General features: G+C 33.1%; 1 protein-coding gene across 5 annotated transcripts in view; it reads right to left on the minus strand.

Annotated features, from left to right (window-relative positions):
• RAB27B (RAB27B, member RAS oncogene family) overlaps positions 1-16887 on the minus strand; it is a 205837-nt gene that overhangs the window by 12081 nt on the left and 176869 nt on the right. For all 5 annotated transcript variants that reach the window (XM_051969607.1, XM_051969606.1, XM_051969605.1 and 2 more), the window contains 2 exons: positions 7281-7452; positions 2104-2189 (listed from right to left, as the gene is read on the minus strand). In XM_051969607.1, the coding sequence (XP_051825567.1) occupies positions 2104-2189; positions 7281-7433 (239 nt within the window). In that variant the 5' untranslated portion in view covers positions 7434-7452. The remainder of the gene's footprint in view (positions 1-2103; positions 2190-7280; positions 7453-16887) is intronic.

Below are 16887 nucleotides of genomic sequence, written 5' to 3' on the forward strand. Positions count from 1 at the left end.
GCCTTCAGGGATCTAGTTAGAGAAGTCAGAAAAAGGAACAGGTAAAATTAAATTAAACAGCAATAATGTATTTAAGTAATTAGGCAACACCACAGAAAAGATGCCTTTAAGGTAGAAGGGTCCTTGCCAAATCATTCAAATTTCTAAAACAATAAGTTTTTGGCCAAGACATTTTTAGGCCCTAGGAAAGGGCCTCCTCCCAGTGCAAGTTGGAATGTCATTTTTGCTTCTGAAAAGAACAAGGGTACTCTTGTCCTATGAAACTTGAAGACTTCATAATAATGGATGGATGTCTTTGCTTCCTTTCCATCATTCAGATAAAACTGAAAGTCAATTAGCTTTAATGTGAAATGACAATAAATGGGTAGAATTTAGAAAGATGAAAAGAGAAGGGAAGGAAACATTCTAGTAAAAAGATAAAGTGGGCAAAACCATGGAGAAGGAAGTATACATATACTTGGGGACAACATAGTTTGGGTCAGTATAAAATGGAAGAGAATGTTCCTCTAAATCAGGGTTTCTTGTAACCTCTTTTTACCTGAGAAATTTTTACATGATCCTGGCTTTATAAATGTATAACAAAGGTATACAAATCAAATATTTATTGATAAAAATTTATAAAGAAATTTATTTTAAAATTATTTTTTGGTGTATAGGTAATTTTATCATCTATTAAAGATAAGAGCAAATTTGTATACTTAATGAGATGGAGGTGTTTATTTTTCCATAAAGAATTAAATCTTGGTGGAATATTTTATTGTTTCCAAATTTTTCATGATCCTCCGCATTCAGTTATGTGACCACCATATAGAGTAGTGACCAGATTTTAAGAAATTTTGCTCTAAGGGATAATGGAAAGGATGGGAGATAAGCCTGCTATGGGCTTAATAGTCTTTTTTTCTCAAACTATCTTTGCAAATTTTCATCTTTACATATGTATCTTCTATTTTTCATTTATCCTTACATGAGTTCACCCCTACTTACTACCAAAAAAAAAGCCCAGAGAGAACTTGAAAGAAGTCATCTTCATGAAGAATATAAAGATAACATTTCACAATTTTGCTTGCCAAAGATAGCTGAATGGGCTACTTATTAGTTATCTATAATTATCTAAAGAGAGAAAGCCTGCCTATCATGGTACATAGATTGGAGTCAGAAAGACCTGGGTTCACTAGCCTCATAATCCCAGTCAGGTTATTTAACCTCTCAGTGCTCCTGGTAAATCTCCAAGTTGAAGAGAAAGTATCAGTCTACATTGATGGGAGTTTTCTCATTATTGTGTTCTCTATAGCAATAAAATTATGCATCAAAACCCTTAACTTAATTATCTAGAAATAGTGTATTTTTATATCTTGCAGTAACTACTGGATTTTGTACACAGGAACTTCCTCCCACAAGGTTGGTCATAATCCACTTATAACTTAGAGAGTTGTCTCAGTTTCAGGGATAATGATATGTCTGTGTCAGAAGTGAGATGATCTCAGATATTTCTGCATCCACTATATCCATGGTGCTTCTCTTTTGAAAGATTTTTTTTGTAACTTATGAGGCAAGAGCACTGATCTGTAAGTCCTTAAGACTTAGATTTGAATCCTGCCATATGTACTTCCTAGTTATATCTATTTAAGACACCACCAGTAAGTCATTTAACCACTCAGTATGTTTCCTTATCTGTAAAATGAAGATAATAATAGCAGCTAGAGAGTTGGTGTAAGAATCGAGTGAGATAAGTATAAAGTGCTTTGCAAACCTAAAACCACTTATATTTTATTATATTTTAACCATGATTATTGCCAGTATTTTTAGTCATCAATATTAACAATTTTCAAAAGAAGGTCTTGGATTATTAGAAACTTATAGCTATAAGTTAAAAAATATAATGTTGCTTATAATAAAATGAGAGGATTGGTGCTAGAGACCAAGCTGTGTGATCATGGATAAATCACTTAATTTTTCTTAACACCATTTTCCTGTTCTGTAATTAGAAATGATATTACTATCTATCTCATTGGGTTGTTTGTTGTGAGTAAAGTGCTTTTTATATTATGAAGTACTACATAAAGGTGAGCTCACACTGTTATCATTTATTGTTGTTGTTGTTACCTTTCTTGTCCAGCTGTATCCCAAAGCTGAAGGTGTACCTTAAAAGCTTTTCCTGGAGATCCATTTGGTCCTCGACCATTATATACCTGAAATATACAAATATAAAAATTATCAATTCATTATTCAGGTGAAGCAGCAACATTCTCTTCCGTTTTATACTGACCCAAACTATGTTGTCCCCAAGTATATGTATATTTCCTTCTCCATGGTTTTGCCCATTTTATCTTTTTACTAGAATGCTTCCTTCCCTTCTCTTTCCAAATTCTATCCATTCATTGTAATTTCACATTAAAGCTAATTGACTTTCAGTTTTATCTGAATGATGGAAATACTGCTTCATCAACATGTTATCTACTTACTCTCTCTCCCATATCTTCTTTAAATCACTCTTATCAAAATTCACAGAAACCCAAAATAAATATCTTCCATTTCCCAAAAATGTTACTGTAAATACAATGCTTTAATATTAAGGACTTAACGAGAATATCAAGGGAATTAATGAAAAAAAAAATCAAATGAAGGTGGTCTAGCTGTACCTGATCTAAAATTATATTATAAAGCAGCAGTCACCAAAACCATTTGGTATTGGCTTAGAAATAGATTAGTTGATCAGTGGAAAAGGTTAGGTTCACAAGACAGAATAGTCAACTATAGCAATCTAGTGTTTGACAAACCCAAAGATTCTAAATTTTGGGATAAGATTTCATTATTTGATAAAAACTGCTGGGATAACTGGAAATTAGTATGGCAGAAATTAGGCAAGGACCCACACTTAACACCACATACCAAGATAAGATCAAAATGGGTCCATGACCCAGGCATAAAGAACGAGATTATAAATAAATTAGAGGAACATGGGATGGTTTATCTCTCAGACTTGTGGAGGAGAAAGAAGTTTGTGACCAAAGATGAACTAGAGACCATTGCCGATCACAAAATAGAAAATTTTGATTATATTAAATTAAAAAGCCTTTGTACAAACAGAACGAATGCAAACAAGATTAGTAGGGAAGCAACAAACTGGGAAAACATCTTCACAATTAAAAGTTCTGATAAAGGCCTCATTTCCAAAATATATAGAGAACTGACTCAAATTTATAAAAAATCAAGCCATTCTCCAATTGATAAATGGTCAAAGGATATGAACAGACAATTTTCAGATGAAGAAATTGAAACTATTACCACTCACATGAAAGAGTGCTCCAAATCACTATTGATCAGAGAAATGCAAATTAAGACAACTCTGAGATATCACTACACCTGTCAGATTGGCTAAGATGACAGGAAAAAATAATGATGAATGTTGGAGGGGATGCGGGAAAACGGGACACTGATGCATTGTTGGTGGAGTTGTGAATGAATCCAGCCATTTGGAGAGCAATCTGGAATTATGCCCAAAAAGTTATCAAACTGTGCATACCCTTTGATCCAGCAGTATTTCTATTGGGCTTATACCCCAAAGAGATACTAAAAAAGGGAAAGGGACCGTATGTGCCAAAATGTTTGTAGCAGCCCTGTTTGTAGTGGCTAGAAACTGGAAAATGAATGGATGCCCATCAATTGGAGAATGGCTGGGTAAATTGTGGTATATGAATGTTATGGAATATTATTGCTCTGTAAGGAATGACCAGCAATGAATACAGAGAGGCTTGGAGAGACCTACATGGACTGATGCTAAGTGAGATGAGCAGAACCAGGAGAACATTATACACTTCGACAACGATATTGTATGAGGATGTATTCTGATGGAAGTGGATTTCTCTGACAAAGAGACTTAACTGAGTTTCATTGGATAAATGATGGACAGAAACAGCTACACCCAAAGAAGGAACACTGGGAAATGAATGTGAACTATTTGATTTTTGATTTTCTTCCCGAGTTATTTTTACCTTCTGAATCCAACTCTCCCTGTGCAGTGGGAGAACTGTTCGGTTCTGCAAATATGTATTGTATCTAGGATATACTGCTACATATTTAACATATATAGGACTGCTTGCCATCTTGGGGGGGGAGGAGGGAGAGAGGGGAAAAAACGAAACATAAGTGATTGCAAGGGATAATGCTGTGTAAAAATTATCCTGGCATGGATTCTGTCAATACAAAGTTATTATTAAATAAAATTAAATTAAAAAAAATATTAAGGACTTAAGTACTTATAAAACAATAGACTATAAATGCTAAGTTTTCAAATCTTTAAGCTTACTACCTAAGCAGAATTTATCATTATCATCTTAAGTATTCTAAACCTAAGTAATTATAAATTCCTTCCTCACTTGAATGTCTTTGCTTATGGTAATTGCTGCAGAAATGGGCAAGACAATACAGTACGTACTATATTTTTGTGATGAATTTCCATCAGGCTTTTAATGGATTCCTTTATTAACCATGGTTACCATGCTCTTAAAACAAAATATTTAATTTTAAATTGTTGTCTGTTGCTTTTTAATAAAATCAAGTAAAACAGAACCCTTCTGCTTAAGCAGGACCCAGGATCAAGAGTTATATGAAAATATTTCACATGGAAAAATAGAGAGGAAGAACCTGCCTTCAAGTTTCCAAGAATTACCAAAAATAATACAATTATACAGTGTATCCATCATGCTTAGACAAAAGATGTATTAAATATCTCTTAACAATTGGAACAATCCAAAATAAGAACAAACTTATGGTTAGACTAATGAATCTACAGAGACTAAGATCTTTACTAGGATGGAATTTTTGAGGAAAAACTGAACATTAGAATGGTTCTAAGAATCACAGATCTTATTTATTTTCTAAAATTAATTTTTTAATGAACAAAATAAATTTTCTTTCCTTTACATGGGGAAAGAATGAAGAAAAAAGCTTTTGTAAACAAATATGAATAATCAGGCAAAACAAATTCCTAAACTGATTTACTGATCACATATTTTAGATCTGAGAAAGACCATTAAAAGTCCTTCTTAACCATCTAATCTGACAGTTGAGGAAACTGAGGCACAGAGAGAAAAAGCAAATTGCTTAACTAAGAAGGTCTAAGGGGATATTGGAACCATACTCTTTGTATTACTGATGCCACTGCCCTATCAAGTATACCAAATATCTGGTAAAACAATAATAGTGTACATTTTATCTGAAGAATTATTTTATTATTACAAACTTGACATTTAACATATAAAATCACAGGACCATAGAGTAAATCTCTAATTAAAATCTTAAAATTCCAAATTATTTTCTTGTTAATTAGGAAAGCAATTATATGTTACAAATTTTAACAATTTATTTATATTCATGTTTCTCTGCCAAATCTGGGTATTTATAATATTTTATTGCCTTTTTTAATATTGTTATAGTCATTTTGACATTCATATTTTCCATTCTGTTGACCTTGCTTTGCATCATTTTATATAAATTTTTCCACGTTTATATATTTTTCATAATTTCCATTATTAAGTCATGATAGCAATAATGATAACATACCACAAATTATTTCACAATTTGCAATCATTGGGCGTACTTGTTGCTCAAATAATAATATAATAAACAAAAGATATAATTTTGACAATTATAAATCCTTATCACTATATTCTAATCCTCAGGATAATGTCCTACTAGTTGGATCTCTGGGCCAACTGAGCACTACTTCTCCATTTAACAAATCAAAAACTGAGACTCTTAGAGGTTAAATATATTGCCCAAGGTCTTTATAATCTATTTCCTGACTCTAAGCCTGGAACTTTTTTTATTAGGTCATATATCTCATATATCACAATATATCTATTCCTAGAAAAAGTACTAATTGGGAATGAAAGTATCTGAATATAGTCCAAAGTATTCTTGTTTTCACATTCTCTGGAGAATAATTGAATTATTCTCATATCTGTGATTTGAACAACACTATGCCTGATGTTGGAGATACAAAGACAAACAATAATACAGTCTGTGCCCTCAAAAAGTCTAGCCATAGTGCAATGAGAAACTTAAAGAGAAAAAGACCACTTTTATTTGAGAGTTGGAGAGGAGATTCAGAGAAAAATTCATGGTAGAAATGGCCCTAAACTGAAAGAGAACAATTTCAAAAAGAAAAAAATATAGGAAGAGGGAATTCCAGTCATGGCTGGGATAGGGTCTGCAAATATATAGAGGGAGGGGTGAGTAGGACATCATGGAGTAATAATTTATAGTCCAACTTGTCTGGAACTGAAAGGTATAAGACATATCAGAATTAAATAATATCATCATATTGTAGAAGATTTTAGTTGCCAAATTAATGAGAGATAACACTGCATAATGAATTGAAAACTAGCCTAAGAATCAAGATCTTCATTCAGTTTCTGCTTCTGACAGCTTGGCTGTGTAAGCCCAGGTGATTTGCCTAATCTTTCAGTGTCAACAAACTCTAAGAATATATATTGCATATCAGGTGTCCATTTGCTTCGGTAAAGGGAGTTCCCTCACTGGGAGTTTCCTATCCAGAGGAAGTCACAGATAGCTTTTTTTTTTTTTTTTTTAAATTTGTACTTAATTCTATAGGAATTAAAAAAAAAAACTCAGGAAGAGAATGATATAATTAGAACAGTATATTAGGAAGATTTGTCAGCAGTGTGAAGGATGAATTGGACTGTGGCTAATTATCTTGCCTAAAGTCACAAAAAGGTAATGAATCTCAGGGATGAGATTTGAATCCAGGTCCTTGAGATTCCAGAACAAATACTCTTTCTCTTGTACTACTCTGTCTAAAATAGAATACTCATGTGTGCTTCTCTCATCTGCCTTTCAAGACAGCCATTTTGGGAAGTTTCTGGCCTTTTTGCTTAAGACAAAAGGAATTAACTGGTTTTTAAGGATAAAATCCAATTTGACCCAAATTTAAAAAGTCAATGAATTCTAAAGGAATTCATTTAAAAAAACTTAGAACAATCTCTTAAGATCTCCAGAAAGTGGTATTTTCTGCAGTTTTGTGTATAATACTCATTATATTTAAACAAACAACAATATGTTATTGTTAGTGAGGAATGCATTCTCCCAATACAAAGATTCTTTTCTCCCCAGAAGGGAATAGATAGGATTATAGATCAAAACAAACTTCCAGAGATTGTGAGTCTCACTAGAGAAAGTAAATGGATATTATTTAATGAAAGCATCTCCATCTTTATGTGAGAAAAGCACCTGAAGAGTAAGTTAAATTAAAAACTCACCACACGTTTTTCCCGAAAGTCTATTCCTACTGTAGTGATGAATTTGGGATTGAATTTATTGTCGGTATATCTATATAGGAATGTAGTCTTCCCCACCCCTGAATCTCCAAGGGCCAGGAGTTTGATTAGATAATCATAGTCACCATCAGTCATAATGCTGATCTTGGTGGACCTAGGGAAGAAAAAAATGTTGGGTTAATTTTAATTTTTTTTTGTCTTTTCACTAATATTAAAATGCAATATTAATATGAGTATTGTCTCATATGACCTTATTTAGAGGCACAAGTAAAGAGGAAATTATAATTTATTTTTGACTCTTTGTGATTCCATTTGAAGTTTTCTTGGCAAAGATAATGAAATAGTTTACCATTTCCTTCCTCAGCTTATTTTACAGATGAGGAAACTGAGGCAAAACAGGGTTAAGTGACTTGCCCAGGGTCACTCTGACTGAGTGACTGAGACCAGATGACTCTAGGCCCAGCATTCTATGCACTGAACTAGCTAGCTATCCCTATAACTATAAAATAAATTAAAATATAGAAGGTAAGGGCTCAAAGATGAGTCATCAAAGTCCAGGTAAAGTGACTTATCCAAGGTTGCAGGGCCAAGACTAGAACTAGAGATTCTTCATTCTTGCATTCTTTGTATGATATGCTGCCAGAAATTGCCTAAAAAAAAATCTGTAAATCTTTAAGTTTAAACACACACACACACATACATACACACACACATTGTTAAGGAATGGTTTCTAAAAAATCCTGAAATAAAAATACATTCAAGACAGCAAATATTTACCAAGTCCTTTTCTACTATGTTCACTTTACTGGGTGCTAGTGATACAAAGGTGAAAAAGTGATGACAGTCCTTTCCCTCTAGAAACATATAGTCAAATGAGTTAATATACTCTGCAAATCTTAAAATATCAGCTCTTTTTATTTGTATCATTATTATCTAATGGTGAATAGGAAATCTACATTAAAAAGTATAATCAAAGTTTAGGCAAGGATTGAGGCAAAGATATCTGGGAAAATTTTTAAGAAAATTGAATACTTTCAGAGAAGGATTTACGATGTCATGTCACAAATAACCCAGAATATTGATTCTGAATATTCTTGAAATGCACATATGTCCAAATGTATATGTATATGTATGTATGCATGCCCATATATGTATGTTTATTTAAATTACTTAGATTTTTTTCTATTGTAGCATCATTTGCAGTCATAGAATCTCAGTTCAAATACTAACTTGCTTATTTGTGTGATCTTTGATAAGTCATTTAACATCTCTAGGTCTCAGTTTACTCATCTGTAAAATGAGGGGATTTTCTTCCTCTAGTGTTCCTTGCAGTTCTAAATTTATTATCCTATGAGCTTTCTTTGTTTTCTTTTCTTTATTGCAAAAGAAAATGGAATTAAGATAGCATGAATATACTTAATTAGTGCCCTTTAACTTTCTTTTCTCTATAATATATTTGTCACACCCAACATGACTAGCACTTGTTAAATAAATTATTCAGATTTAAGGCATGCTGACCACAATGTTTTTTTCTTTTCTCAATATTTGTACAGCACATACATCATTTAGCAGGAAATGCACGAAAAATCAGCCTTTCATAATAGCCACCAATCCAAAGGGCTTTCTTCAAGAAAGGGAAGGAAAATAATCAGTTCTCTATTTCAAATTCCCTTCCAACATTGACAATGACTAGATCTTTGGAAGATTTACTATTACTAAAATCAATGCAATTAGAACAAGAAATAAAGCTGTAAATTAAGAAAAATAAGTTGACTTTTGTGTTAAATATCTCTAATAAGGTTCTAATATCTGAGACAAATATGGATCTAATACATACTTTCAATCAGAGACATTCCTTAAAGGATAAGTGATCAAAGACTATCAATCAATTGATTAAGAAGAAATTATTAAATGCTTACTTATGTTCTATGAGTCATGGGAGACAAAAGGGTACAAAGACAAAAGTTGTGCTCTCAAGGAATCTATATTCTATCAGGAAAGAAAATATGTATGTGTATAGACATATTCAAAATTGATAGAAGGTAATTTGGGGGTAGAAGGACTCTGGCAGCTGGGAGATCAGGAAATATCTTATGAGTTGACCTTAAAAAGTGGAGAAGAGTACATATAAGGAATGCAAAGACACAAAGATAGGAAATAGAGAATTTACTATTAGTAATAGTAAAAGGGAGCAATTTGTAAAAAAATTGGAAAAACTGATTAAGATGAAGCTATGAATGGATATAAGTACTAGAAAAATTTTTATAATTGAAAGAATAGGACTGTCTAGACCACTATTTTGGGAGGGAACTTAGTGATACTTTATTTTCTTCATAATTCTATTCCCTAGATGTGTTTTTCTCTGCCTCTAGCTCCTTGTCCTTTTCCTCCTCTTTTTTCTCCTCCTCCTCTGACTCCAAATCCAAAATTCCTTCAGTTACAGCAATTTCCCCAGTGATCAAAACCAGGAAAGCCTCTGATCGCAGTCATTTGTACTTTTGTGTAAATAAGTTTCTGTTAATATATTTCCTCTCATACGGGATGTTATATTTTAATGCCTTTTAACTTGGGAAAGTTTTGTTTTGTGTTAATGGAATTTCAGACTTGAATTTGGAAACACTGGGACCCTTTTTACACAATAAAAAACTTTTTCCTTCTTTTCTTCTACAATATCATTTCATTCTCATATCTATCCTTACTCACTTAACTCTTTTCAAGAGCGCTCTCTCTCTCTCTCTCTCTCTCTCTCTCTCTCTCTCTCTCTCTCTCTCCCCTTTCTTCCACCTCTCTCTACATGTATGCATATATGTGTGTATCCTTCCCTTACTATCCTATCTTTTTTCCCTCTCCCTCTTCCTCTCTCCCCTCTCTTTGTCTCTCTCTCTCACTCTGTCTCTTTCCCTACTTCCTTCCCTTTCTCCTTTCCTCCCTTTCTCCCTCTTCAGTTGAGCTTGAGCTCACAATTTAGGCTAAGAAGTACTGACTAGTTAAAATAAAATATAATCCATTGTTAACTCTTTACTGGAGATGTTCTTTATACTAGAATTTTATATTGAAAGATGCCATCGTTGATTGCCATGGGCAGGCCAGTGTCATACAAAAAGAAAAGCAATACATCGCTGCTGACAGGGGCTTAGGAAGGGACCCAGAGTTTCCAAGCTTGTCTAAAATCCCATTAAGAAAAACCAAATCTTTCACAAGAGGTTAAAAGGCTTTAAAATATAAACATCCCAAATGAAAGAAAAGTTTATTTAACTAAAGTATAAATGCCTCATATCAGAAACTTTTCTGCTTTAATCTTCAATAAAACTGGTTTTAGCTGAAGGAGTTTTGGTCCTTTTGGTCCTGGACATCCTTAAATCAAAATCCAACTTTGAAAATTATTCTTTGTGACCTTAAAAAAGTCACTAACCTCTATGGGTTCCAGTTTCCTCATAAATGAGTAGGAAATTAGGACTTTCAAGTCCCTTCCTGGAAAGAAAGAACATGAAAGCAACTAGAAATCTGAATGTATGAGGAGGGTAGAAGAGTAGGAGGGAAGAAACAGGGAGATCCCTGCAACAGAAATGGCAAAAGTTAATTAAAAGGAAGGCTGAGGACCCTACCCACCAACTTCTGCTATTTATAATTTTGCTTCTGTCTGTCTCTGTTCCTTCCTATTCTAGTGACTGGAAAGTTTATTTCTTGCCTGATCAACAAACTGTGAGTAAATCCCTGAAAGAGATATAAACAAGAGCCTGAAGCCTTGCACTCAAAGAACTTACATTACAATACAATTAGAGGAAACCAATGTATAAATAGATGAAAAAATAAATATCCATGCAAGAAAATAATTCTAGGCATAAGAAAATATAGCAGCTGATAAACTGCCAAATGTGAAGGGGTTAGGGGGAAGGAGGTGCCAGAGAAGGAATATACATTTACATAGTACCTACTGTGTGTGAGGAACATATCAAGTTTTATTTCATTGGATCCTCACTACAACCCTAAATTAGGTGCTACAGGTGATTGAGCCTTGCAGTTGGGCAAAAAGATAAAAGATATCAACTGGGTCACAAAGTATGTGCAAAATTTAGGCAGACAGAAAAGGAGAAAGAGGTCACATAAAAAGGAGAAGACAGCAGGAGCAAGAACATAGAACTAATGAAATATAAAGTACTTTGGGGGAGTAAGTGGGCAGACCATTTTAGCTCTTAAAACATAGAATTCAAATAGAGAAGTCAGACATAAAGTTGCAAAGGAAAGTTAGGGATAATATTATAGAAGGTCTTTAATGCCAGGTATATAAGATTGGACCTCATCTTGGCTCAGACAAAAAAATTTTTAAAAAATTTAATGTAAATCAATACATACTATTTTTTCTGGTTTTTTTCTCTCCCATGATTTTCCCCTTTTGTTGACTTTTCTCTCTCCACATGATTCATAAAGCAATGTTCATTTAAAAATTAAAAAATTGAATCTAAAATGAAGAGTATCCTTTTGTAAATGGATTTTTCTTTAAAAAGGTTTCTAAGTAAAAATGAAGGAAAAACAAGGATGTCTCCTCTTCTAAAATAAAATTTTAACAAATGTTTCTCTTTTTTGAAACAATATTTACAAAATTTTTTAACATTAAAAAAAGCCCTTTTAAAAAACATAGTTTCTAGCTGTAGTTATCCTTCCCACACTGATGTTTACAATTCTTTTTCTCCCACTCCTGTCTTCTCCACCAATTGATTTCAACTGCTTTAGGTACTTGTAACCATTGTTCATTTCTCCTACTGAAGGGCACAGGCAGATGATTCAGAACCACACCTAGAATTTACTTCACCTATGTTACTGGATGAATAGTTTAGTTTACTTCTAGAAATATATCTAAGAGCTGTCTATAAGACTAATTGCCGTGGTCACCATACTGGGTAATTCAGCCTACATATTAAAAATACAGACAGTGATCAAAGTCAAATTGGTGTGGTTTATCACAATGGTCAATCCAGGGAGATCAAGGATCTTGAGTTATACTTGCACAGATTATGTTCTCTCTGCTTAATGGTATTCTATACTATTTGTGTTTAAACCCAATCGCTTTTGGCACTTCATTTAACTTTTCATTCATTTAACATTTCTGACTATGTATATACAATAATATAAATAGGTGGCATAATGACTGGAGTGCTAAACCTGGAGTTAGGAAGAAGTAAGTTCAAGTCTAGCCTCAGATATTTACTAACAGAGTAATCCTGGGCAATCATTTAATCTTGTTTGCCTTAGTTTCCTCATCTATAAAATGAACTAGAGAAGGAAATGGCAAACCACGCCATTATCTTTGTCAAGAAAATCCCAAATGAAGTTATGAAGATTCAGATATAATTGAACCACCTGAACAAAAACAACATATAAGCATTCATAGTGAACATATAACAAGCATATATTATGATATATAATGCTATATATGTATATTATATTTATAGTATATATTGCATATAATGTAAAATGTAATTATATACATCTATTAATATATTGTACACATTTATGCATGGGTATATGTGTACATATAAACATATAAATGCATATATGAATATGTGATATAAGTATATATACACACATACATATTTATTGATTTGGTTATTTATTCACTTATTTGTCCATCCATTCATTAATGTATTTATTTGCTTACATGTAAACACAAGAGGTGGTCTGGGTAAAGAGTCTACGGATTTTGCCTTGGAACCATAAAAACTTGAGTTCAAGTTCCACTATTACTATTGGCTATGTGATTCTGAGCATATGAATTAACTTCTCAGTGTTTTCGGCAACTCCTGAAGACTAGATTTAGAGAAGGTACCCACATGCATTGGTAGAAGAGTTGCTCATCTAGGAACTCCTTATATCAATATATGCGAAAAGTACAATCCTTATCCCTTTATTCATGAAGTTACTTATTCATATATATGTTCATATACATGGATACATATATTTGTGTGTATGCATATAAGATATATATATGGATAAGATGGTGGTATTTAGCCTAGATCTGAGATTTCCCTTTAGCATTCTCTTTAAAATTCACTTTTCCTTATGACACATTCTGTGAGGATTATCTTTTCACCATAAATCCATGTTGGTTGGATGGACCAAAGATGTGTTTATACTTCAAAGTCTGGACTTTGAGGCAATGTGCCAGTGCATAGGAAGCTGGCTTCCGATTCAGGATGACTTGTGTGTTAAGTCCTTCCTCTGACACACACCAGCTCTGTGACCATGGGCAGGTCTCCAAAAGGGACCTAGTGATCACTGATTCTCTAAAAAGGCTTCACAAAGTTTCATCTGTCCCACACAAGACAACACACTCCATAGCTTCAGCTCAGGGAAGGATGAAAGGACCAGGGAGTTTGCCAACACCAGTTAGTCTTGTATGACGACTGATGGACTTGTCATTCTTTTGCTGTCCTGATACACAAAGAGAAAAGAGCCAGAGTAGTGTCATATTGCAGGAAATGTGTCTGATAGTCATTATCAGTGTGTCACAAGCTCTACCGCAAGAAACCCTGAATCCTTTAGATAGAGGAAGGAGAGAGTCACATGCTTGGCCCTTCTGGGACCAGGAGCAAAAGGTGGAAGGACAGGAGGGAGAGGCTACTGAATGTCAACACTGATCTTTCTCTATTCTTTTTACAAAAGAAAAAATCACTGAGATTTTAGAGATAACTTAAAGTTCATGGAGATTAATTTATTCAGCTTTCTGATTTTGTTGTTCACTTGTTACCCCATTTGGGGTTTTCTTGGCATAGATACTAAAGTGGTTTGCCATTCATTTCCTTCTTCAGATTATTTTACAAATGAGGAAACTGAGGCAAAAGGAGTTAAGTGACCAAGGTCACTCAACTAGCAAATTTTTGAGGGTGAATTTGAACTCAAGTTTTTTCTATCTAGTTGTCTCAAACAGTGGTTCTGACATTTTTCTTCTCAGTATCTTTATACTATTAAAAATCATTAAGAACCTGTCCTAAGAGTTTTTGTTTATGTGTATTATTTTTATAGATATTTATTACATTAGAAATAAAAACAAAATTTCTGAAAGGGTTTCAGAAATCCCAGGATATTCACTGGAACACACTTTGAAAACTATTGATTTAAAGGATATAACGGTAATTGAAATTTATTATTCTAAATAAATACAAATAAACTTAAATAAGATGTGATAAAATTATGGAACTGAATTTTAATGGAATATTTTAAAGATGAGAAAGTTAAATGCTTCACAAATATAAAATTACATAATTTTAGAATCTGAGAATTAAAAGGGATTTTAGGACCCCTCTGGTCCAATGCAAATCAGACAGAGCTCTTAGACAACATATTTTTTAAATGACTTATTGCCTTTTCTTGAAAATTCATGAGATAGACAGGACAGACAGCCTGTTCTACTTTTGGAGAGCTCAAAATGTGAGATAGTTTTCTCTTATGCTTATCTTAGTCTGCTTCTGTGTAACATCTATCACTGCTCCTAGCTCAGGCTTCTGGATTTTGAGACAGTTGATCATACTTTTTGCTTTTCCATTGATCAACATCCTTTCTAAAATGTGATGCCCTGAAATGAACATGAAAATAAATATTCAGGGAGGAGCAAAATATAACAGGATTAGCACCCCTAATCTGGTGCTGGACTCTGATTCTCTTAATAAAGCCCTAAATCTCATTGTTATATTGCAATGTTAACTTATGTTGACAAAATTGCTAGATATTTTTTAGACAGTGGCTTGTCTCGGCATTGCTATGGAATTAGTATTTCAACTTTATAACACTTAGAAGCATCAATTGACTTGACCTACATTGTGAAATGACTCCATTTGATCAGTGGAGGCAGTATAGTCATAGCCTTAATGAATTAAACCACACCTTCTAACATAAAAGTGGCAACTTGTTTGGATTTCATAATTTATCTTAATTTGATTGCCCTGAATTGTACTATAACCAGTACAATATAAGTCTTAGGATCTCTCCCAACAGTTATTTCTTTGAGTTATAGCCAGGGGTTATCATACATATAATCAATTATTCAATATGCTTTCACATAATTTCATTAATGTCCCCAAGGTTAGGTTTTAAATGATGGATGAGAAAAATTCTGCATCAGGGCTACATATCAATAGTAAGAAACACTTCCTAAAAAAATCCAAATTATCTGAATCTTTTGTTTTTTGTTCATTGCACCCTACTGCATTGGGTTCTACTGAAATCATAATAAATTATTTGGGTTTCCAGTTTATACTATGTAGAAACATTAATTGATCTAAATGACAGGAGATGACTCACTTTTAAAGTTGGGATAGAGCTGAAAAATAAGTCCAAGTCAAATTAATTGAACCACATTTTCTTAAACTGACAGAGGTTGATGCATCTACTCTAGCAAATCTATTTGAAAAAGAAATATAAATTCATGGCATTGCTTTTTCTCTCTCCAAGTATGACAGAGAACTGGATTACTGATAATGGATGATATTGTGTGAAGAGTGTAAAGGAAATTTGAATTTATCCCTAACCTCTGCTAGTGGGCTAGTTCTTTTCATATCCCTGGTTTCACTTATTTCATTTTAATCTGAAAAGGTTAGATAAGTTGATTATTAGAGTGTCTTATAAAATTTAGGACTATAAGGAAGGTATTGGTATTTAGGAATGATTGAAATCTACAACTCAGCTTTGTCACATTCGAATGGAAGGGAAATAGCACATGAACATGACCCATAGGTATTAGACTTTTTGTGTATGTCCTGGACCTCACTGGTGAACTCTATGGACATCTTCTAGGAATAATGTTTTCTATGAATAAAGTATATAAAATTACAAAGGAAAACAATCACATTGAAATAAAGGTCTATTTTTTTCTCGTTTAAATTCGCAGACCCCATAAAATCCATTCACAAACTTCTTTAGGGTCCCATGTTAAGAAACCTGGTATAACCCATCCAACATCTTTATTTGGATCAAATTATAAACATTACATGAAATAATGCTACATGGAAGAATTAGTTCCTTAGAATAATGTTATAAATTGGTGATTGAATAACCAACATAATTTTGGGGTTTTACAGTTTTATGGCACCAGAAGGGAATATCTAGATTTAACTGTGATTTAATTGATGATGAACCCATCATTATTATAATACATTAGTAATGTCATTGCAAAATAAAATTAATAGTGGCTAATTTGTGTAGGATATGACTATCTTCTGAAATGACCCTTTCTCTCATGATAATAAAACATTAATTTTTTCTAACTTTTTTTGGAAGGGAAGGCATTAAGAGCATCTTTTGAATTCTGAATAAACTCTATGGCTAAATGTTTATGGCAGCACTGTTTGTAGTGGCTAGAAGCTGGAAAATGAATGGATGCCCATCAATTGGAGAATGGTTGAGTAAATTGTGGTATATGAACGTTATGGAATATTATTGTTCTGTAAGGAATGACCAGTGGGATAAATACAGAGAGGACTGGCGAGACTTACATGAACTGATGCTAAGTGAAATGAGCAGAACCAGGAGATCATTATATACCTCAACAACGATACTGTTTGAGGATATATTCTGATGGAAGTGGATCTCTTTGATA

Source organism: Antechinus flavipes, chromosome 1 (assembly GCF_016432865.1).
Source record: "Antechinus flavipes isolate AdamAnt ecotype Samford, QLD, Australia chromosome 1, AdamAnt_v2, whole genome shotgun sequence".
In the NCBI taxonomy this organism is placed as follows: domain Eukaryota; kingdom Metazoa; phylum Chordata; class Mammalia; order Dasyuromorphia; family Dasyuridae; genus Antechinus; species Antechinus flavipes.